Source organism: Eurytemora carolleeae, unplaced genomic scaffold (genome assembly GCF_000591075.1).
Source record: "Eurytemora carolleeae unplaced genomic scaffold, Eaff_2.0 scaffold450, whole genome shotgun sequence".
In the NCBI taxonomy this organism is placed as follows: Eukaryota; Metazoa; Arthropoda; class Copepoda; order Calanoida; family Temoridae; genus Eurytemora; species Eurytemora carolleeae.
Genome location: NW_019396352.1, coordinates 200282 through 224481, shown reverse-complemented (window position 1 = coordinate 224481; position 24200 = coordinate 200282). Strand labels below are relative to the sequence as shown.

General features: G+C 33.0%; 1 protein-coding gene across 1 annotated transcript; it reads left to right on the top strand.

Moving 5' to 3' along the window:
• Nucleotides 1–23898, top strand: LOC111701551 (glutamate receptor ionotropic, kainate 2). The gene is made up of 19 exons (XM_023472882.1): nucleotides 1–99; nucleotides 728–774; nucleotides 4900–4994; nucleotides 5632–5760; nucleotides 8517–8629; nucleotides 10378–10451; nucleotides 10698–10836; nucleotides 11209–11679; nucleotides 12331–12453; nucleotides 14307–14343; nucleotides 14565–14836; nucleotides 15363–15584; nucleotides 17705–17809; nucleotides 18577–18686; nucleotides 19604–19733; nucleotides 20857–20956; nucleotides 22484–22623; nucleotides 22777–22947; nucleotides 23776–23898. The coding sequence occupies exons 1-19, from the start codon at nucleotides 1–3 to the stop codon at nucleotides 23896–23898; spliced, it is 2700 nt and encodes an 899-aa protein (XP_023328650.1).
• Nucleotides 23899–24200: the final 302 nt, after the last annotated feature.

Sequence of the window (24200 nt, the reverse complement as noted above, 5' to 3'; positions counted from 1 at the left end):
ATGTCTGGCTCCGTCCCGTTCTTTGAGTCTGGAGCAGGACTGCTGACTGTAGGCCTGTGTTGCTGTTTGACCGGGTTTATTGTGTTCTGCTGTATAGATGTATTCTGGTTGAAGAAAGAGCTGAGAACAAAACATGATACCTGGACACAATTAGGAAACAACAAACTTAATCAAATATATATTTTTGGGGGATAGGGTTCGTGGTTTTTAAAAGTAGGTAAAAGACTAAAAAATAAAGATGATCGATCTTAATTTTATGTGGATCCGTAACGAGGCCGTGAACCATTTATTTAGTTTCTTTGTTTCCAGCTGACCTCTAAACAGTCGGGCTTCATATAGGCCTTTCATATTCTTAAATACAATTCGGCATTGTAAATATAATTTCAAGTAACACTCCATGCAGAGATGCCCGATTTACAACGGTACCCCTAAAAACTTTGTCTGATCAAGAATGCATTAACCCTATCAAGGCTGGGGGGTCTAAATCTATGTATGAAGAAATTCAATGAAATAAACACTTTTCGTGTCGTGTCTAGAGTACCGTTGTAAATCGAGCTTCGCTATCTTTGCATGAAGGGTCACTAGAAATTATGCTAACAGTCCAGTAAAACACTTTTAGAAAAAACTCCTTTCCTTTACGAAGAAAAATCAAGTTTTAGCCTAAGAACCAATAAAAGTAATTTAAAGAATGATCTGTAGAAACAGTAAGAACTTAGTTGTATAACAGACAGTGACACATCGCAACTATAAACTACAGAGAACAGAAAATCTCAGGTTTAAAAACTATTGCTTAATTACAAATTTATTGGGGACGTATAAGGAAGAATCAAAGACAACCTATCGCTACCACTTTCATTTCCTTCCGATATTTTGGTAAAAGGATAGTTTGAAATTTGAACCGTCTTGTCTGGAACTACAGAAAAAATCTCTACTGATGCTGTCAAGTGGGCTAACCTGCTGTTTCAGTTCAGATAAAAATAAAAATATCGATGAAAATTTTTAGTTTGATTTATTTTCTAGACACACTCTAATTTATTTCAGACTAGAAGGTTAAATAGACAGAACAAAAATACGAATTAAAGATAATTATAATTAAATAAAAATGTCGAGAATGATAAATACGTACCTCTTTTGTCATCCTCTAAAGACTCTGAAGAAAGGAACAAAAGAAGAAATGAATAATCTGTTTGTGCCTTTATATATATGTACGTGGGATGTGTGTGTGTTCGTGCTTTAACAGCATAGAAAGGAACTGAACACTTGCCTCAAACTCTAAATTTATTATCATTAAATCTTTGCAACCTAAGGGTGTACAGTTATGCCAAACTTTGAACAACCAGAAATCTGATATTTGGTTACATATGGTATATAAAATCAAGAACAACCAGAAATCTGATATTTGGTACATGGTATATAAAATCAAGAACAACCAGAAATCTGATATTTGGTACATGCATATAAAATCAAGAAGAACAACCAGAAATCTGATATTTGGTACATGGTATATAAAATCAAGAACAACCAGAAATCTGATATTTGGTACATGGTATATAATATCAAGAACAACCAGAAATCTGATATTTGGTACATGGTACATACATGCAGTTTACCATGTGTACATACGTACTTTGTACAATGAATAGAAATGGTTGTGAAGTTGGTTTTCTCCAGCCGGTTTCTGATATTCTATTGAATATTGATCCTTTAAGTCGGGTTTTGATTAAATACTGATTCTCAAATCCCTGGGCCGACAGTTTCCGCAACTTTTTCAGTGAACTGTGAGCTGTTATAAATCTGCACATGATGAAAGGAATTGGAACAGGAACTGGAACAGGAACTGGAACAGGAACTGGAACAGGAACCGGAATAGAAAGTGGAACTAGAACTAGAACATGAACTAGAATATGAACTAGAACATGAAATTTAAAATGAACTATAAGAACATGAACTAGAATATGAACTAGAACATGAAATTTAAAATGAACTATAAGAACATGAACTAGAACTAAAACAGGAACTGGAACTAGAACTGGAACTGGAACTGAAACAGTAACTGAAACTGGAACAGGAACTGGAACTAGAACAGAAACTGAAACAAGACCAGGAACTGGAACTAGAACAGGAACTGGAACTAGAACAGGAACTGGAACTAGAACGGAAACTAGAACTAGAACAGGAACTGGAACTAGAACAGGAACTGGAACTAAAACAGTAACTGACACTTTGAAACTAGAACAGGAACTGGAACTAAAACAGGAACTGGAACTAGAACAGAAACTGAAAATAAACAGGAACTAAAGAAGGAACTGGGACAGAAACTAGAAAAGAAACAGGAACTAGAACAGAAACTGGGACTAGAAAATGAATTAGAAAAGAAACTTAAACTAGAACAGGAACTGAAACTAGAACAGTAACTGAAACTAGAACAGGAACTGAAACTAGAATAGGAACTGGATCTAGAACAGTAACTGAAACTAGAACAGGAACTAGATTTAGAACTGTAACTGAAACTAGATCAGGAACTGGATCTAGAACAGCAACTGAAACTAGAACAGTAACTGGATCTAGAATAGTAGCTGAAACTATAACAGGAACTGGATCTATAACAGTAACTGTAACTATAACAGGAACTGGATCTAGAACAGTAACTGAAACTAGAACAGGAACTGGATTTAGAACAGTAACTGAAACTAGAACATGAACTGGATCTAGAACAGTAACTGAAACTAAAACAGGAACTGGATCTAGAACAGTAACTGAAACTAGAACAGGAACTGGATCTAGAACAGTAACTGAAACTAGAACATGAACTGGATCTAGAACAGTAACTGAAACTAAAACAGGAACTGGATCTAGAACAGTAACTGAAACTAGAACAGGAACTGGATCTAGAACAGTAACTGAAACTATGACAGGAACTGGATCTAGAACAGCAACTGTAACTAGAACAGGAACAAGAACTAGAAAAAGAACAAAAACTGGAATAGTAGGAGTAACTGATTACAAACGTTATCGCACATTAGTTAAAGTTTACATAATTTATATAATTGATTACTTTAACTATTTTTTCCTTCTTTCTTATTGTTTAATCTTTATTAACATATATTTTAAATATGTTTAACATAATTGTTTGTATTTTGGTGACTAAACACTAAACTACGCAAACAAATTAATCTATAATATTTAACAGAGTATATGTAAACATATTTTGGTAAACATTAGAATCTTCGAGCAATGTTTATAATCCTGCTCATTCAACCTCAACACTTCTTTACTCTTTCCTGATCCCTTTTACATCCTGATCCCTCCTTCATCCATATTCATTCTCCATCCTGATCCCTCCTCCATCCAGATCCCTCCTTATCCCTTCTCCATTCTGATCCCTCCTTATCCTGATCCCCCCACTCTTTATCCTTCCTCGATATTGATTCCTCCTCACTTCTAATCACACCTTCGCCCTGATCCCTTCTCAACCCTGATCCTCCTCCACCCTGTGATCCCTTCTCCGCCCTGATCCCTCCTCCCTCCTGATCCCTCCTATATTCTGATCCCTCCTTCATCTTGATCCCTCCTCAACCCAGATCCCTCCCCATTCCTCCTCATCCTGACCCCGTCTCCATCCTGAACCCGTCTCTATCCTAAACCCTCCTCCCTCCAGTACCCATCTTCATATTGATCTCTTCTCTTCTTGATCCCTCCTTTACCATCATCCTAAGTAAAACGTTAGTTCAACAACAATTGAAATATTTTGAAGTACGAAAAGGCAAGCCTGCATGAAAAGGTTCAACTTCTCAAGAAATTTTAATTTCGTACATATGTTATGTATTGACTAATAATATACAATCTAGTTGTATTTTTGGACACTTTAAAAACATTATTTAAATACACCATTTTATCATATGATATCAATACATTGTGTGTTAAGTATATTTTAATGAAACTACAGATCAACTCTCAGTTCATAATGAATATATATATATATACAGCCACCTATAATATATATTAGATATATAAACGTTAAGCTAAACCATTCCGGTAGAGTGAGTGTAAGTAATGATTCTATTTTTTAATGGAACCCTTTCACAGAGATACGTGGAGTAATGAATCCATATCACCACTACGAAATTACTGCGAATGATTAGACCCAGGATACTTCTAGTTTCCTTCCTAACATTCCAATCAATACATACATCCTTTCATTATACTCAAACTATACTCTACACTCTACACTCCAACTATACTCTACACTCCAACTATACTCTACACTCCAACTATACTCTACACTCCACTCTCCAACTATACTCTACACTCCAACTATACTCTACACTCCACTCTCCAACTATACTCTACACTCCAACTATACTCTACACCCCAACTATACTGTACACTCCAACTAATCTCTACACCCCAACTATACTCTACACCCCAACTATACTCTACACCCCAACTATACTCTACACTCCAACTATACTCTACACTCAAACTATACTCTACACCCCAACTATACTCTCTACACCCCAACTATACTCTACACCCCAACTATACTCTACACCCCAACTATACTCTACACTCCAACTATACTCTACACTCAAACTATACTCTACACCCCAACTATACTCTACACTCCAACTATACTCTACACTCCAACTATACTCTACACTCCAACTACACTCTACACTCCAACTATACTCTACACCCCAACTATACTCTACACTCCATCTATACTCTACACTCCAACTATACTCTACACCCCAACTATACTCTACACTCCAACTTTACTCTACACTCCAGCTATACTTTACACCCCAACTATACTCTACACCCCAGCTACACTCTACACTCCAACTATACTCTCCACTCCAACTTACTCTACACTCCAATTATACTGTAATATTGCAGGGATATCCTACCTGGAGTTGAACTAAGAGCGCTAATAGAGAAAGTAAAACCTGGAGATACATTTGAAGCAGAAAAGAAAACCTGTTCTCTTCTTGGTAAATAAAATTCCTTTTCAAAAATCTGAAAAATTTAAAATATCGAAAATAAAATTATATGCAAAATATTGGTTCTGACAACACATATATACAAAAACAATTCAAAATCGTTTGTCAAAGAACAATTTGACTTATTTGCCTCAAACTTTGACTGAGAATGTTTTTGCTTGATTTTATAGGTTGACTTTCATAAAGAAAACTAGGCAGACCCGGGTTCTCCCAAATAAATTTTCTTTGTTTGAACGTGTGTTTGGGTGTATGTATGTTTGTTTGTATGTCCGATAAAATTCATGAATGAAACAACTTTTCTTTTTTAGACAATGTAAACTAATCTTTACAATTACAATCTACATGTTAAAAAAACATCTTCAATATTTTAACCCTATTCCAATTGGCATTGGTCACCTAGAATATTTTTTTACTTTTCCGATAAATGCCTCTCACATACTTTAAATAAAAAAATTTTTGCTAAATTTTAGAATAAAAAATAGATTGTTGAAAATTTGTTATTTTTTCAAATATTATTTAAGAAAATACAAAGTGCTTTCCAAAAAAGACAATAAGAAAATAGAGACGAGAGGGAAGGGTGTTCTCGGTTGCAGTCAGTAGCAGATTCTGATATTATATTGTTGTTTAGAGAAAGGAACAGTTGGAATATTTGGACCAAGATCTAAACCTAACTCTGAGCATATTAAATCAATAACTGATAGCATGGAGATACCGTATATTGAAACCCGTTGGAACTACAGATCCCAGGATGTGATAGGTAAACTTCAGATGCATTCACATAGGTTCATAGAATTGAGTTTTTATCTTCTTCTATATCTTTGCAACCCAATATCGTAGGCCTTGAATATTTCAAACTATTTATTTTGGTAGATCACTGTATTCTGGTCGAACACCGTACAACATTATAACCTACTTTAAAGTTTAAACTGTTCACCATTAAAACATAGTGTTAACCAAGGAGAGTTTGAATAGAAGGGTTTCCGTACACTTTTCTGTGACGTTTTTGGACTTCTGAAGAACTAGTTTTTGCGTAACAACAATAACAAAGGCAGCCGATCTAATGTAAACAAACATGAGTTTATAGTAAACTGTGAAAGTAGTATTTTCTTGTTAAAAAAGATTGGTTAAAGTTAAGGATTTTAGTTATAAACGAAAATGACCTTTTTACAGAGACATTTTCAATAAAATTCAAGGTTATCCTGCCCCCCCCCCCCCACAAGATGTCTGTTTATCATTTGTTTTATTGTTTACAATCTTTATTATTGTTGTTACACAAAAGCTAGTCCTGCAGCAATCCAAAAACGTCACAGCAAAGTGTACAGAAACCCTATCGCCCCTTCCTTCTATTCAATATTTCTTTGGGTAACCGTATAGTATGAAAGTTTGTACTGTCCAAGGTTATCATGAACAAAATTTACATAAACAAAAGTATATTCTTTTGAATTTTTCGATTTTCTTTATTTTTGTTGACGGATGCGTTTTGATTGGAAAAGTAAAAAAAGACAACTCCGTCAGTTTACAGATTGGTGAATTATGGACAAAGAGAAAAGAATATATACTAGAAGGGAATTTACTAGAAAAAATTGTAAAACGGCCATTTTGTTGTACTGTTTCCATCCTGCAGAGCCCGAAATTTAAATTAGTATAGTTGAACGAAACTCCCGAGTTTCCTTTTTTGGGGTCTTATTTGCGTAGATTTTGATTTAAGAGATTCGGAAAAAAATGGAGAATATAAACAAACTATAAAAATAATATTTCATTGCAAAAATATTTATATTCACAAAAATACCTAACCCCATTCGTGAAACCCGGGTTTTAAAACTGGTTTTAAGAACGATACCCTGTTTTAAGTTTTGGGCTCAGGTGTACTTCACATATTTGCGTTTCTTAAAGTCCCTGGAACATAATTTTAAAGAAAATCTAAAATTAACATTGAAAGAAAACCAAATTATGAAATAGGCTGGTTTCATAATTGACCAAAGATCATTTTACATAGACTCTATGCCTTTCACTTTACAAACGATGATTTTTCGTTATAACTATAAATGAAATGATGTTTTTTATTCACCTTATTCATTTTATAAAGTTTATTTAACAGCTTTAAAAAAATCGAAATTGAAATGGATAGTCTAGGGAACATACTGTATTAATGTACTCTACTGCATATAATTTGTGAACATTTACATGATTCGTACATTTTGAACTCCCTTTTAGGCTGAAAGGGACTGAAAAAATTCATACCGAGAGATTGTCTAAATTCCCCTCTAATATATATTCTTTTCTCTTTGATTATAGACCAAAACGGGGTTGTAATAAAATTGAAGAAACTGAACACGCATCTTGCTCTGGGGTAGTTCCGGGTGCTCTGTCGTCATCCTGTATTTAAACGTGGACTAAACCTGGAAGAAATAAAACAAATTATTTCAGAAATTAACAAAGTCATTTGAACAAAATAAAATGTTTAAACCTCAATATCTTTAGAACCCGATGTTGTGAATCTTTTATTTTTCATTTGATTTAATAGCATTCATATTTTGGAATATCTAAGGTCTGCGAAATTTGGTTCCGAAGATATAGTGATTAGAAAATCAGAGTTTGTGGCAAAGACTCAATTCCTTTAAATATCCTAAGATTTTTTAGTTTTATCATAACATGTAATTATGAGAATCAAAAGATATGCCTTGTACCGCTGAATACCGTTCATTTGTTTGTTTTTTAATATTTGCAAAATTTTTTAGGTAAAGAGCTAAACAAATTTTCTTTACCAAAACCGTATTTTTTTATCTAAATTTTGTTTTATTTTTGACAGATTTTTACGATTTTAACACTTTTAAATGAAGTGTTCCAAGGCGGATAGTTTAATAACCATAATTATATATTTTCACGAAAGTTACTCTTAATAAATTAAATTCGTTTAAAATATATCGTTTTAAAGGAAAAATTAGATCATGTGTAAGATTTTATTAAATAAGGGTTCAATAGTTTCTTATTAGATATGTTCACTTTTTCAGAAGATGAAAATTTAAACCAATTTCTTTAAAAAATGTTCTTGAACAATTAGCTTTCAGATAAAAGAATTAAGTCTGGTACTTTTCTAAAAGTTTGAACTTTTACTAAATTAAATTATTAAAATGAATTTTTTCTACTGGTTTTTATTCTAATTCTAGAAGATTAAATTTCAATTTAATTAAAACCTCTTTTATTGAAAATTTTCAACAAAAAAATTTAGCTTTAAATTTGAAAAATCGTATTTTCTCGGAAAAAAAATACCAACATTGTAGAACAAAGTTCCGCTTAAACAAAACGCACAAACAACTAGTGATATCGAGTTTGAACATTTGAACCTTTGAAAAATCAAAATCGGTAATAAGTTGACAATTATTCAAAAATAGTTTTTGTTAAAAATGCAATTTTTAAATGCATAACAAATAGGTAAATATCATTAAACTGTTCAATTGAATTCAATGGACTCTATGTTTACAGAGAAGTACATGAAAAAAATATATTGTAAAGGTTCAGCAGGAGAATATGCGTTTAATTTGCATCCTGACATCACTACCCTTGGTTCAGCATACCTTGATATTTTGGAGGCGTACTCTTGGAAAACTATCACAATTCTTTATCAGGTTCCTTTTCTTATTAGGTTCCTTTTATATCAGGTTCCTTCTTTTATCAGGTTCCTTCTTTTATCAGGTTCCTTCTTTCATAAGGTTCCTTCTTTCATAAGGTTTCTTCTTTTATCAGGTTTCATCTTTTATCAGGTTCCTTCTTTTATCAGGTTTCTTCTTTTATCAGGTTCCTTTTCTTATTAGGTTTCCTTTTCTATCAAGTTTCAGGTTCCTTCTTTTATCAGATTCCTTTTCTTATTAGGTTTCTTCTTCTATCAGGTTTCTTCTTCTATCAAATTTCATCTTTTATCAGGTTCCTTCTTTCATCAGGTTCCTTCTTTTATCAGGTTTCTTCCTTTATCAGGTTCATTTTCTTATTAGGTTCCTTTTTTATCAGGTTCCTTCTTTTATCAGATGTCTTCTTTTATCAGGTTCTTTCTTTAAACAGGTTCCTTCTTTCATCAGGTTCCTTCTTTTATTAGGTTCCTTCTATTATCAGGTTTCTTCTTTTATCAGGTTTCTTCTTTTATCAGATTCCTTCTTATATCAGGTTTATTTTCTTATTAGGTTCCTTCTACTTTCTGGTTTAATCTTTTATCAGGAATTCCTTCTTTTATCAGGTTCTTTCTTTAAACAGGTTCCTTCTTTTATCAGGTTCCTTCTTTTATCAGGTTCCTTCTTTTATCAGGTTCCTTCTTTTATCAGGTTCCTTTTATCAGATTCTTTGTTCGCCAATTTGTAAAAATAAATCAGATACAAATATATTTCTGATTCTTTTGTTTTTAAGATAGCAAGGTTAACACAACAATATTTTTAACTAGAACTTTTTATTTCTCAATATACTAATATTTGTTTCTAGCTAGAATCTATATTTCTAGCTATAGTAATCTATATTTCTAGCTAGTAATCTATATTTCTAGCTGTTAATCTATATTTCTAGCTAGTAATCTATATTTATAGCTGTTTGCCTATATTTCTAACTAGTAATCTATATTTCTAGCTGTTAATCTATGTTTCTAGCTAGTAATCTATATTTCTAGCTAGTAATCCATATTTCTAGCTACAGTAATCTATATTTCTAGCTGTTAATCTATATATCTAGCTATTAATCTATATTTCTAGCTAGTAATCTATATTTCTAGCTATAGTAATCTATATTTCTAGCTAGTAATCTATATTTCTAGCTGTTAATCTATATTTCTAGCTAGTAATCTATATTTCTAGCTGTTAATCTATATTTCTAGCTAGTAATCTATATTTCAAGCTATAGTAATCTATATTTCTAGCTAGTAATCCATATTTCTAGCTATAGTAATCTATATTTCTTGCTAGTAATCTATATTTCTAGCTGTTAATCTATATTTCTAGCTAGTAATCTATATTTCTAGCTAGTAATCTATATTTCTAGCTGTTCATCTATATTTCTAGCTGTTAATTTATATTTCTAGCTAGTAATCTATATTTCTAGCTAGTAATCTATATTACTAGCTAGTAATCTATATTACTAGCTAGTAATCTATATTACTAGCTGTTAATCTATATTTCTAGCTAGTAATCCATATTTCTAGCTAGTAACCTATATTTCTAGCTAGTAATCTATATTTCTAGCTAGTAATCTATATTTCTAGCTAGTAATCTATATTTCTAGCTAGTAATCTATATTTCTAGCTAGTAATCTATATTACTAGCTAGTAATCTATATTTCTAGCTAGTAATCTATATTACTAGTTATACTAATTTATATTTCTATGTTAGTATAATTCTAGGATAATGATTCAATGATGACTCTGAAGGAAATATTTGCTAAAACTGCAACAGTAGCATCTCCAAACGAATTTAGGAAAATCATTTTTTTATGCAGACTTTTTTTCTTTTTCTCAAACAATATTAATCCTTCAGAAAAAAATTAAGACTTGCCTCAAACTAAAATTTTCTTATCCCTTTCTCTTCGAAACCTGATGGTGTAAACTATGGTCTACGACATCGGGTTGAAAATATTTAGGAACTAGGAAATTAGAGTTTATGGCAAAAAATCAGTTTCATTAACTGACAATTTTGAGTTCTGTAAAACTGATTTTTGAAATAGGATTGTGGTAAAACAACTAATAAATAATGAGAACGGATACAGAGACGTTCTAAAAGAGATATTTCAGTCGGAGTCAAACTTTATCGTCCTGGAGTGTGAAAAGTTTATTCTAGCGGAGGTCTTGAAGCAATGTCAGCAGGTTCAACATTTATGTTAGCGTCCATTGTATTAGTATATGTAATATGTATATATATAGTACTAGCGCAAGAACCCAGCTTTACCTGAAAACTTTTTTTTCTTCACAAAAGTCGAAATTCTCAACTTCAAACTTTTCAACCAAGCTAAGAACATTTCTGTGTTCCTAACGAGTTCTGCAATCAAAATTTAACCCTGAGTTATGATCAGACATACAAACAGACATACAAACAGACATACAAACAGACATACAAACAGACATACAAACATACAAACAGAGATCAGTTCTTTATAAATACAGAAGATACATGTATATATAATATACATAGTATCAAGTATCTAGTATGCTTATTAAAATAGTTGTGAAAATATTTAGGTTGGTTTGATCAGTCATGGATATTTCTTCCTGTTAACCAGCCTTGACTCCCATACAGTCAACCTGGATGATTTCAAGCACGGTGGAACCAACTTCTCCGCGCTCCGGATGATTGATATTGATAAACCCGAGGTTCAGAACGTGCTCTACAGTATTGCTCACACAGCAGTTCTGGAGTCCCGAGGGCAACCGGATATACAGATTAGTGGGAACCTTGATACTGCAACCGCGCTAATCTACGATTCCGTCAACGCCTTTGCAATAGCGCTGCACGAGCTCAGCGCTGTTCAGCAGGTTCGACAGCGTCCATTAGACTGCTCTGGAAGGAACTCCTGGCCCCATGGCAACTCCTTGATCAACTACATGAAGATGGTTGAGTTCCAAGGGTTGAGCGGACCAATTAAGTTTGACGAGTCTGGTTTAAGAACTCATTTCGCTCTTTCTCTGATGGAACTCCAGTATCCAGGACTGGTAACAATGAATATAATATTATAAATCTATAAACAAATATATAAAAACTTTTCTCGGACAAATATCAAATCCAGATCCGACCCAATCTATGTTTTGTAAATATTTATTAAGTCCAAAAAGGATTAATATATATTTACTAATCAATAATAACCAGAAAAGCTGTTTTTGTAACGTGTTTTTCTTTTATGAGAAAAAATAATTGATTCTATGCACTATTGTATAATAGTTCAATATTCTTGAATTATTTGCACTTTCTGTAAAAGCATAGAAAATAGCTGCTGGATAGATGAGTTTATAATGATTTCTTGGATATTTACTAGCGTTCACAACACAAATTTAAGAAAATTGCGGGCGTTTCATAAATCTTCAATCCAACCCTTTCACAGGTTGTGGGAGTACTGCAAGTTTTTTTACATTGCTCCCAAAGCACAAAACTCCAAAGTTTCCTTTTCGGGTCTATTTGCATAGATTTTAATTTAAGATATGAGAAAAAACAAACAAAAAAAAGAATGTTACGGATACTGGGTTTCATCATAAGTTCAACCTTGTCTAGGTATGTGTTGGGACTTGGAATAGTAGTATATAGACTCCACCTTGTCTAGGTGTGTGTTGGGACCTGGAATAGCAGTATATAGACCCCACCTTGTCTAGGTGTGTGTTGGGACCTGGAATAGTATTGATAGACTCAACCTTGCTCGGGAGGAGAAGGGAGAAGGAAACATGGGAGATGTTCATCCGATGGCAAACAAAACGTTTGTCATCACAACTATCATTGTAATCATTTATTAAAATTTTTTTAATTAAAATTGAACATTCAATCAATCTTATAATGATAATATTGATAATGATGATAATAATAATCCGTCCAGTTTCCCCTTTTACTCTACTAACGTTTTTTCCCAATTAAACTCTCTAATGCTGATATTTGTTTGTTTTTAAAATATGTTCAAGTTTGAAAAAGTTCAAGCTTTTACAAACATTAAGTTAAATACTCTAGTTATCAAACGTGCAACAAGAAGGTTATGAACGGGGGGGGGGAGGGTAAAATTATGTAAAAACAATTCAGGTGTTTTGTAGAAGCAGGATACGTTTTATAACTGCATTATATTTAATAAAAACTGTGGGAATATCATCATACACAGATGTGTTAAAGCTTGTATTTAAACGTACCCAAAGACCTTGCTAGTTAGCAAAGCAAATTCTTTGTTTAAACCAATTAAGCTTGTTATTGCTGTTAAATGATCATCACTTTCTAACCAAATGAGAACTGAGCAGGGTTGATGAAAATTCTAACATAAACCGTGATAGGATTAAAAATGTTTTGATGTTTTATTTGCTTCAACATTTCAAGCTCTTTTTTACATTCCTACCAAGAACTGTTATAAATTGTTGTAAACAAAGATATTATAAGTGATGCTGCAGTGTATATTCCATGTTTACATTCCTACCAAAAACAATATAAACTCTTGTAAACAAAGATATTATAAGGGTTGCTGCAGTGTATATTCCATGTTTACATTCCTACTAAAAAATGGTGTAAACTGTAGTAAAGAAAGATATTATAAGGGTTGTTGCAGTGTATATTCCATGTTTACATTCCTACCAAAAACAATATAAACTGTTGTAAAGAAAGATATTATAAGGGTTGCTGCAGTGTAAATTCAATGTTTACATTCCTACCAAAAACAATATATACTGTTGTAAACAAAGATATTATAAGGGTTGCTGCAGTGTATATTCCATGTTTACATTCCTACCAAAAACAATATAAACTGTTGTAAAGAAAGATATTATAAGGGTTGCTGCAGTGTATATTCAATGTTTACATTCCTACCAAAAAACAATATAAACTGTTGTAAACAAAGATATTATGAGGGTTGCTGCAGTGTAAATTCAATGTTTACATTCCTACCAAAAACAATATAAACTGTTGTAAACAAAGATATTATAAGGGTTGCTGCAGTGTATTTTCCATGTTTACATTTCTACCAAAAACAATATAAACTGTTGTAAAGAAATATATTATAAGGGTTGCTGCAGTGTATATTCAATGTTTACATTCCTACCAAAAACTGATATAAACTCTTGTAAACAAAGATGTTATAAGGGATGCTGCAATGTATATTCAATGTTTACATTCCTACGAAAAAAACTGATATAAACTCTTGCAAACAAAGATATTATAAGGGTTGCTGCAATGTATATTCAATGTTTACATTCATACCAAAAACTTATATAATCTCTTGTGAACAAAGATATTATAAGGGTTGCTGTAGTGTATACTCCATGTTTACATTCCTACCAAAAACTGATTTAAACTCTTGTAATCAAAGATATTATTAGGGTTGCTGCAGTGTATATTCAATGTTTACATTCCTACTAAAAACTGATATAAACTCTTGTGAACAAAGATATTATGAGGATTGCTGCAGTGTATATTCAATGTTTAAAAGACTAATTTTCTTTAGACTGTGTCCAATCTGTCTACCCACTCAGCTGTAAAATATGAATGAGGGGACCTAACTTTGGTATCTTTGACATCCGAATTCAACGCATAGATGGTTCCTTTCCCTCTTGAACGTTCAATTGCGTTCTATCATAGTCTTTTGGCACCTCATTTCTTTTAGAGATCAAGTGTGCTAATTGGCGCCAGGGATGACCAAGGTTCAAGTCACTCCTCGATTTTAAAGTTTACGTATCGGATATCACCCTGGACTAACAAGGGCGAGGTTTACGTATCGGATATCACCCGGTGTACTTACCAGGGCGAGGTTTACGTATCGGATATCACCCTGGACTAACCAGGGCAAGGTTTACATATCGGATATCACCCTGGACTAAGCAGGGCAAGGTTTACATATCGGATATCACCCTGGAATAACCAGGGCGAGGTTTACGTATCGGATATCACCATGGACTAACCAGGGCGAGGTTTACGTATCGGATATCACCCTGGAATAACCAGGGCGAGATGAGATTGTTTTTTCTTTTTTCTTTTAATCGCTTTATGAGATATAGTTCAACAAGTTTGACCCTCGATCAGTATACATGTATTTTGAACTTTTCTAGGTTTGAAGGGTTTACCTTGGATCTGGCTCTGGAGCTGTCCAAGATCTTGCATTTCAACTTTACATTCAAACTTGTTGATGATGGCTCGGTAAGAATATACAGTACAGTACAGTTTTTTCAAATTACAGGTTTACAAATAAACAAAGAGAAGCTGTTAATAGACAGATTCTCTTTGTTTTCATGTTTATGTTCATCAATGCTGTCTAAAAGCTTGGGAAAAATAAAATATTGAGATCGAAATTCGTCTTCATTGTATTGGAATAAACGACAAAGTATTGTATTGAAATATTTTCTGTCTTATTAGTTATTTTGATACCTCATTTTAAATATGCTGAAAAGAGCATAAAAGCATTTATTTAAAGGGTAAAAATGGGTTCCAAATTTTGATCAAATATCATGAACAAAGTTTATTTAAGATATTAAATCTTCATTTCAAATTTTTCCTAATTTAATTTACAGCTAAGTTTTTTACTCTTCCATTGTTCAAAATTCAAAGTATTAAATATTTCAGGTTAAAGTCGTATTTCTACACAGCTAATATCATAAATCATTGTAACTTCTTGTTATGAATATAATTATAATTAAATAATTGAATACAAAATATATTATCATAGTATGGTAAAGAGATAAGTCCTGGTAATTGGAACGGAATGATGGGTGAGGTTCTGGACGGAAAAGCAGATTTTATCATCGCTGATATATCTATTACGAGCCAACGTGCATCCGCTGTTAAGTTTACAATGCCCTGGATGAATCTAGGGATATCTATCCTCTATGTTCAACCACGCCCTGCACCGCCATCTATGTTGGCATTTCTGGATCCTTTCACAACAGATGTAAGTACATGATGTTTTCTTTCTCTTTCCTTTCATAACAGATGCAAGTACATAATATTTTCTTTCTGTATTCTTTCATTACAGATGTAGTTCATAATATTTTCTTTCTGTTTTCTTTCATAACAGATGTAGTTCATAATATTTTCTTTCTGTTTCCTTTCAAACCAGATGTAGTTCATAATATTTTCTTTCTGTTTCCTTTCATACCAGATGTAGTTCATTATATTTTCTTTCTGTTTCCTTTCATACCAGATGTAGTTTATAATATTTTCTTTTGTTTCCTTTCATTAAAGATGTAAGTAAATAATATTTTCTTTCTGTTTCCTTTTATAACAGATGTAAGTACATAATATTTTCTTTCTGTTTCCTTTCATACTAGATGTAAGTACATAATATATTCTTATTGTTTCCTTTTATAACAGATGTAAGTACATAATATTTTCTTTCTGTTTCCTTTCATACTAGATGTAAGTACATAATATATTCTTATTGTTTCCTTTTATAACAGATGTAAGTACATAATATATTCTTTTTGTTTCCTTTTATAACAGATGTAAGTACATAATATATTCTTATTGTTTCCTTTTATAACAGATGTAAGTACATAATATATTCTTATTGTTTCCTTTTATAACAGAAGAAAGTACAAAATATTTCCTTTCTGTAAGACTGAGAAATCAAGATTTCAAATGTTCTAATATATAAACTCTTTAAATCAAAAAGTATTTTCTGGATAGATTTATACTAAAGGAAAATTACAAATAAATTTTTATTGATTGTGTTAATGTGAGTGCTTAAAAGGTTTTAAAAAGTAGGTGGGGGGGGGGGGTAAACTTATATAAACAACTGGAGATTTCCCTGGATGTAAACTATATATTGTGATGTAGTTTTTGTTGTTGCTTTTTTAAAATGAAACCTTGTAAATCTTGGTAAAATGTTAATCATCTTCTAAATAAAACTTCAGGCAAACTTCATACAAAATTTAACTTTATTTTTAGGTTTTAGTAAAATTGATATTTTGAATTTTCCCATTCTCATTTTTATATTATATTAACAATTGAGACTTATGATTTATATCTAGAACGTCTGGTCTTAAGACTACAAAATATTTGTTTAGAAATATATTGAATCAATAATTTACGATAAAGGAGTTTAGTTTTGTCACAAACTCAGATTTTCTAAACCCAATATCTCTGCAACTGGATAGTGTAAAACTATGATATTTAAAACTCAAATTATTTGATCTACCAGTATTCACAGTTTGAAATATCTAAGGTCTACGATATTGGGCTGCAAAGTTATAACGATAGAAAAATTTTAGTTTGTGGCAAAGACTCAATTCCTTTAGAATCAAGATTGGTCAATGATTAAATATTTTAAAGAATAAAAGTTTAATTTAAACTTAGCTCTAAATGATCGAAGTGTTATTTTCTTTTTTTTCTCTATTTTGATATTAAATCTACAAATAAACTGATTATTCTTTGCAACCCGATGATGTAAACCTTTTGATATTTCAAACTTTGATTATTTGATCTAACACAGAATTCATAGTTTGGAATATTACATGTCTACGACATAGAAATAGAATATATTTTCAATCATTTGATATTACAGGTTTACCTAGGTACATCATACTAGTGTTTATATTTCAGGTTTACCTGTACAGTATCCTAGTGTTTGTATTTCAGGTTTACCTGTACACTATCCTAGTGTTTGTATTTCAGGTTTACCTGTACACTTTCCTAGTGTTTATATTTCAGGTTTACCTGTACACTATCCTAGTGTTTGTATTTCAGGTTTACCTGTACACTATACTAGTGTTTGTATTTCAGGTTTACCTGTACACTTTCCTAGTGTTTATATTTCAGGTTTACCTGTACACTATCCTAGTGTTTATATTTCAGGTTTACCTGTGCACTATCCTAGTGTTTGTATTTCAGGTTTACCTGTACACTATACTAGTGTTTTTATTTCAGGTTTACCTGTACACTTTCCTAGTGTATATATTTCAGGTTTACTTGTACATTATCCTAGTGTTTATATTTCAGGTTTACCTGTACACTATCCTAGTGTATATATTTCAGGTTTACCTGTACACTATACTATTGTTTATATTTCAGGTTTACCTGTACACTATCCTAGTGTTTGTATTTGTAACCCTGATTATATACGTCCTCGCCAGGTTTTCCCCAAACCAGTGGGAGGAACCTTCAAACTGTATCAAGGTACACTTTTTAATACAAACTAACAAAAATTTAACCTGACCTGGAATTTTTTTTTAGATATTTAACTTTTGATATCCACTGGGGACAGTTTTGATTTTATGCTTAATCCTCTCTTTTCATGGATATCCCTTCTGGGTTCTGAACAAAATTTCCCGGCTTCAGATTGCCTCTTAGGTTCTTGCAAACGACACTCTGATTGGTTGAATTATCCTGGATATCAAATAAAGATTTAATTAATCTGCAGATTAGCAAAAAGAGGAGATCAAGCATGCATTGATCTCGATATTCACAACACAAGAGTTTCCAGCTTTGATAAGATATTTAATATTTTTAAAAGGAATCTAGTTGGCAAACATAAACAATATTTTAAACTAACAAAAAGGAATGACATATGAATATAACTTAAGAAAATAAAACCATAATATTTTAATAAAAATAGTATGATGATAGATTGTACATAATAAAATAGTTACATATATGTAATCAGCTGGAAAATAATAATATGCCGGAAGAAAATAATTGCATTAATCTCATACTATCCACATGGAATGGATCTATATAAAAGGGGTTGTGAGGTGTTTGACAAAAAATCATTTAAAAAAAATGTAATTTGTGTTTGCAAATTTTTAAGCACGGGAAAGTTTTCAAAATAAAGATTTACTTATTGAGAAATAAAACTGAATTGAAAAAAAACAGATTAGATATCAAAATGTTTATGATTTCTATGGTTGTATTGTCTGATGATATTTTGATAAATTGTATTCCAGGATCCTGAAGAATATGAGAACCAGTACACACTTCTTAATTCATTCTGGTTTACAATGGGAGCTCTCATGCAGCAGGGTTCAGATGTTGCTCCGATAGCACTCTGTGTTAGGTTAGTTTCAAGGATAGAGCACTCTGTGTTAGATTAGTTCAAGTATAGAGCACTCTGTGTTAGGTTACCTCAAGGATAGAGCACTCTGTGTTAGGTTAGTTCAAGGATAGAGCACTCTGTGTTAGATTAGTTCAAGGATAGTGCACTCTGTGTTAGGTTAGATCAAGGATAGAGCACTCTGTGTTAGGTTACCTCAAGGATTGAGCACTCTGTGTTAGGTTAGTTCAAGGATAGAGCACTCTGTGTTAGGTTAGTTCAAGGATAGAGCACTCTGTGTTAGGTTACCTCAAGGATAGAGCACTCTGTGTTAGGTTAGTTTAAGGATAGAGCACTCTGTGCTTATAGGTTTGTTCAAATATAGAGCAGTCTGTGTTAGGATAGTTCAAGAAAATAGTACTCTGTGTTAGGTTAGTTCAAATATAGAGCACTCTGTGTTAGGTTAGTTCAAAAATAGAGCACTCTGTGTTAGGTTAGTTCAAGGATAGAGTCTCTGTGTTAGGTTAGTTATGGAAAAAGCACTCTGTATTAGGTTAGTTCAACGATAGAGCACTCTGGGTTAGGTTAGTTCAAGGATAGAGTACTCTGTTTTTGGTCAGTTCAATGATACAGTTCAATGATAGAGCACTCTGTGTTAGGTTTGTTCAAATATAGAGCACTCTGTGTTTGCTTAGTTCAAATTAATAGTACTCTGTGTTAGGTTAGTTTTAAGGATCATGAGAACACTTTGTGTGTTAGGTTAGGTTATCCTTGAGATAGAGCTTCTGTGTTGAGTTAGTTTTAAGGATAAAACACTCTATGTTAGGTTAGTTTCAAGGATTAAGCAAACTTTGGTAGGTTAGTTTAAGAACCAGTATCTGTTTTTTATTAATCTTTTTATAAAAATGTTTATCTGTGATATGTTTGAAACCTCTGTAAAGGTTTGCAGCTGGGATGTGGTTCTTTTTTGCTCTTATCATGATCTCCTCCTACACAGCAAATCTGGCGGCGTTCTTGACAGTTGAGACCCTGGAGAGACCAATAGAATCTGCAGAGGATCTTTCTTTCCAGGGAGATAAATTTCTTAAACTTTTTAAACTATAATGAGCAAAAGAAACATAGCCTTAAAAAACCAAATATTCAAAACTCTAGAAATCCTCAAAAACGTTTACGCTGAAACGTTAAGAACTCAAGCTATTTCAAACAAGTTAAAGCATTTTTGTCATGTTTTTGCATTACATATTGTTTGAACTATGTTTAAAAAGATTAAATTCCATTTTGTATTTAAAACTATATAATATCCTCACTACCCGCTAACCACCATATTTCTCCCCGAGCTTTCTTTCCTCCCCCCCTCCCCCCCCCCGGCTCCTTCTCCTGATTCCCTCTTTTCTTTTCCCAGTACTTTCCCCCCTAATTGCCCATTTTTTATGTTAAAAACTATCACAATTTAGTCAGGTCAGTTTTGGAGAAAAAAAAACTTTTGCCAATCTTATTTTTCATTCTTGGTCAAATTTTCTGATTCTAACAAGTTATTACTTTGCAAATTATCTCCTGATAATCTAGTTCCAAATGAACTTCCTTTTTCTTTTTGGCAAAATATTTTTTAATTTTTTTTTTATTGGCCAACAAGGTAAAATAATTGTTAACCCTGAAGGCGTAAAGGAAGGTTCACTTGAAATTACAACGACAGTCTTTAACTACGCTTACTAAGGGCAAAGAGTGCAAAGTTGCAAAGTTGCAAAGGTGCAAAGGTCCAAAGGTCCAAAGGTGCAAAGAGGGCAATGCCCTATCTACAATGGTACCCTTTAAATCTTTAATTGTTCATCAAGTGAAAAAAAAATCGTGAAACCACTTGAATTCATCTAAAACGCGGTGTACACTGTTGGACAGTGTGAACAGCTGATGCGTTGACATTACCGAATATTTTACATTGAAAGCGGTTTCCAAAAATTCTACAGAAATATTTATTTCTTGCCAATTCTAGGATATGAATATTAATATTTCTGAAACTGCTTCCACAATTAAAGCGTTTTTGTAGATTAATGAGAATGAGTACTATTGTGAATCGGGCAATTACTTTCTTTGCATATAGAGTCGCTTGAAATTACACATAAATCACTTTAACCTTAGAAAATTTGCATTTAAAAATCCGACGGAAACGAGTGTGATTAGTTTAAGATAATTTGTTCAGAATGTGATTAAATACGGAGCTGTGACAGGAGGTTCAACTGCAGGATTCTTCGAAACATCTAGTATGGATACTTATCAGAGACTGTGGCAGGGGATGTCAGGTTCGTTTGTTAATAGGACCAGGATAAATGAAGCGCAAACCGTCACGTGATTCTCCGAGATATTCCATCAATGATAACAGAGGTTTAATTTGGAAAAATAGTGTTTATATTTAATTAATTGATTCTGTGAATATTAGGTCGAAAATTATATTCTTTTGATAAAGTATTTTCCCGCAATAATAAAAAAATCATTTTTATAAAAAAAATTGAAAAGTTGCACTGAAGTGATTAATCTTAAGATCTAATCGGTGTAAATATCACAAAGTATTACAATTTATGTAAGCCGGCATATTTTATTTTTCTGTTTACGTGTTCTTTACTAATCATGTCTATACATACATACATACATACACATATATATATATATATATATATATATATATATATTTGTACTTGTATTCTTTTTTATCTACAAATATGTGGTTTCTTTAGAACAAAAGAATCAATTAACTGAATCCGAAGCTTCGGTTGTTACTGGTTTCAGATAGAAGAAAAACATTTTCCACTGGTCAGAAATATTAGAGATAGATAGAAATACAGAGAGAAATAAAGATAGAGATAGAGATAGAAATAGAGATAGAAATAGAGATAGAGATAGAAATAGAGATAGAGATAGAGATAGAAAAAGAGATAGAAATAGAGATGGTCAGAAGAGAAGGTAGAATTTATCTAGTAAGTGAATGTAAGGAAGGGCGGGGGGAAGGGGGCAGTAAAAAAGGTTTCTTGGTAGAATTAGTGATTGGAAGGGAGTGGGGGATCATCAATCAACAAATTACTTGTGAGTGGATTCAAATGGAGAGGGTGGGGGGCGGGGCACGGGCAGCCATAGCATATTTCAATTTCCGAGCTGGGTCAACCTTTCCGGTCCCAGTTTGTACTGTACCTAGCTCTAATGACAGGACTAGCCGGTGCAACAAGGTTGACGCGGTCAGACATTATGATTCATAAAGGTTGAATTTACTTTTACTAAAGGGGCATATTTGCGTGGGGGTTTCGCAAAAATAGTATTGTGAGTTATTGGAGAAAAGAGGGAGCAACAATAATAGAATTAGCGAGTGGATGGAGGAGGAGGGAGGGGAGGGTGCTCTGCTCAGAAGTAAAAGTTAGTAACGTGATGGAGAAGAGAGAGGGGGGAGCAACAGAAATATAGTTAGTGAGTGGATGGAGAAGGAGGGGGAGCAATAGAAATGGAGAAGTAAGTGAATAGAGAAGGCGTGGGAGGAGCAACAGAAGTATAGATAGCGAGTGGATGGAGAAGGAGGGGGAGCAATAGAAATGGAGAAGTAAGTGAATAGAGAAGGCGTGGGAGGAGAAACAGGAACGAATTTAGGGAGTTGATAGAGAAAGGGGTGAGAAAAACAGAAATAGAGTTAGAGAGTGGATGGAGGAGGGGGAGGGAACGGAAATGGAGTTAGGGAGTGGATGGATGAAAGGGGTGAGGGGATCAGAAATAGAGCTTTTAATTTATTGCGTAATAAAATTATTAGAAGATAAATAATATTAAAATAAATTTATATCTATGTTCAGGAATTGACAGAGCAGATGTAATGGTTGGGTCTAGTCCTGAAGGAGTGGATAAGGTTGAGGCAAGCAATGGAAAATATGCTTTCTTCATGGAATCATCAGGGATAGAATATCTAGTAGAGAGAAGATGTAAACTTGCTCAGGTATCATTCATCAATAGAACCCTGACACCGTTTTAGATTTATTCTTAATTAGTTAACCCTCATTAACCTTGAGGACCCCCCTCACCCCCCCCCCCCCCCCCCCCCCCCCCCCTCCTCTCCGTCTCATCTCTTTAAAGGTTTTCATTGCTGCAGGTTGGTGGATTGCTAGATAGCAAGGGATATGGTATTGCGACTCATCCATCTACTCCGTATAAACATCTCCTGGATAATGCAATTCTTAAACTGATGGAAGGAGGAACATTACATAAACTCAGAGTTAAATGGTGGAAGCAGAAACGTGGAGGGGGTGCTTGTGAATCTAAGGTTAAAAATATTAGTTTTTTTTTCTTGATTAAAATACAAGGTGTATTAACAAAACATGATAATTAAAAGACGACATTGATCTTTGAGAGCTATAATTAATAATAAATTCACCTTCATATCTTGGTATTCATAGAGGTTACCATTATATTGTCTTAAAAAGTTAATCTGCATCTGAATTTGAGGTTGAATACAAACTTGGGTTTTGAGATTCTCAGTATCAAACATTTAATTAATATTTTTCAAATATCTTAAACCTTGACTATATACCCCCTATACCTCAAAAAACTACATGCGTTTGTTCACCCACAACCATTTTTTTGGTTATCCTTGTTTAATGGGACACTCTGTACATACACTTGTTAGATGGGACACCCTGTAATTAAACTTGTTAAATGGGACACCCTGTACATAAACTTTTTTAATTGGACACCCTGTATTTAAACTTGTTTAATGGGACACCATGTATTTAAACTTTTTTAATGGGACACCCTGTATTTAAACTTGTTTAATGGGACACCGTGTATTTAAACTTGTTTAATGGGACACCCTGTATTTAAAATTGTTTAATGGGACACCCTGTACATAAACTTGTTTAATGGGACACCTTGTATTTAAACTTGTTTAATTAGACGCCATGTATTTAAACTTGTTTAATGGGACACCATGTATTTAAACTTGTTTAATGGGACACCGTGTATTTAAAATTGTTTAATGGGACAACCTGTATTTAAGCTTGTTTAATGGGACACCCTGTACATAAACTTGTTTAATGGGACACCCTGTATTTAAACTTGTTTAATGGGACACCCTGTACTTAAACTTGTTTAGGGTGAGGGAGGAGGAGTATCTCCTCTGGGTCTAGACAACGTTGCTGGAGTATTTGTTGTCACAATATTCGGTTGTCTCATAGCATCCGTCTTTGCAATCCTTTTACAAAAATCGTCTAAGTAATATTGTGCCTAGTTCGCGAATGCCTAGTTGTTAAATGCCTAGTTGTTAAATGCCAGTTGTTAAATGCCTAGTTCGTAAATGCCTAGTTCGTAAATGCCTAGTTCATGAATGCCTAGTTCGTAAATGCCCAGTTCGTAAATGCCTAGTTCGTAAATGCCTAGTTCGTAAATGACTAGTTCGTAAATGCCTAGTTCGTAAATGCATAGTTCGTAAATGCCTAGTTCGTTAATGCCTAGTTCGTGAATGCCTAGACAACATTATAATTACATTTCTGAATGCCTAGATAACATTATGCAGTAGAT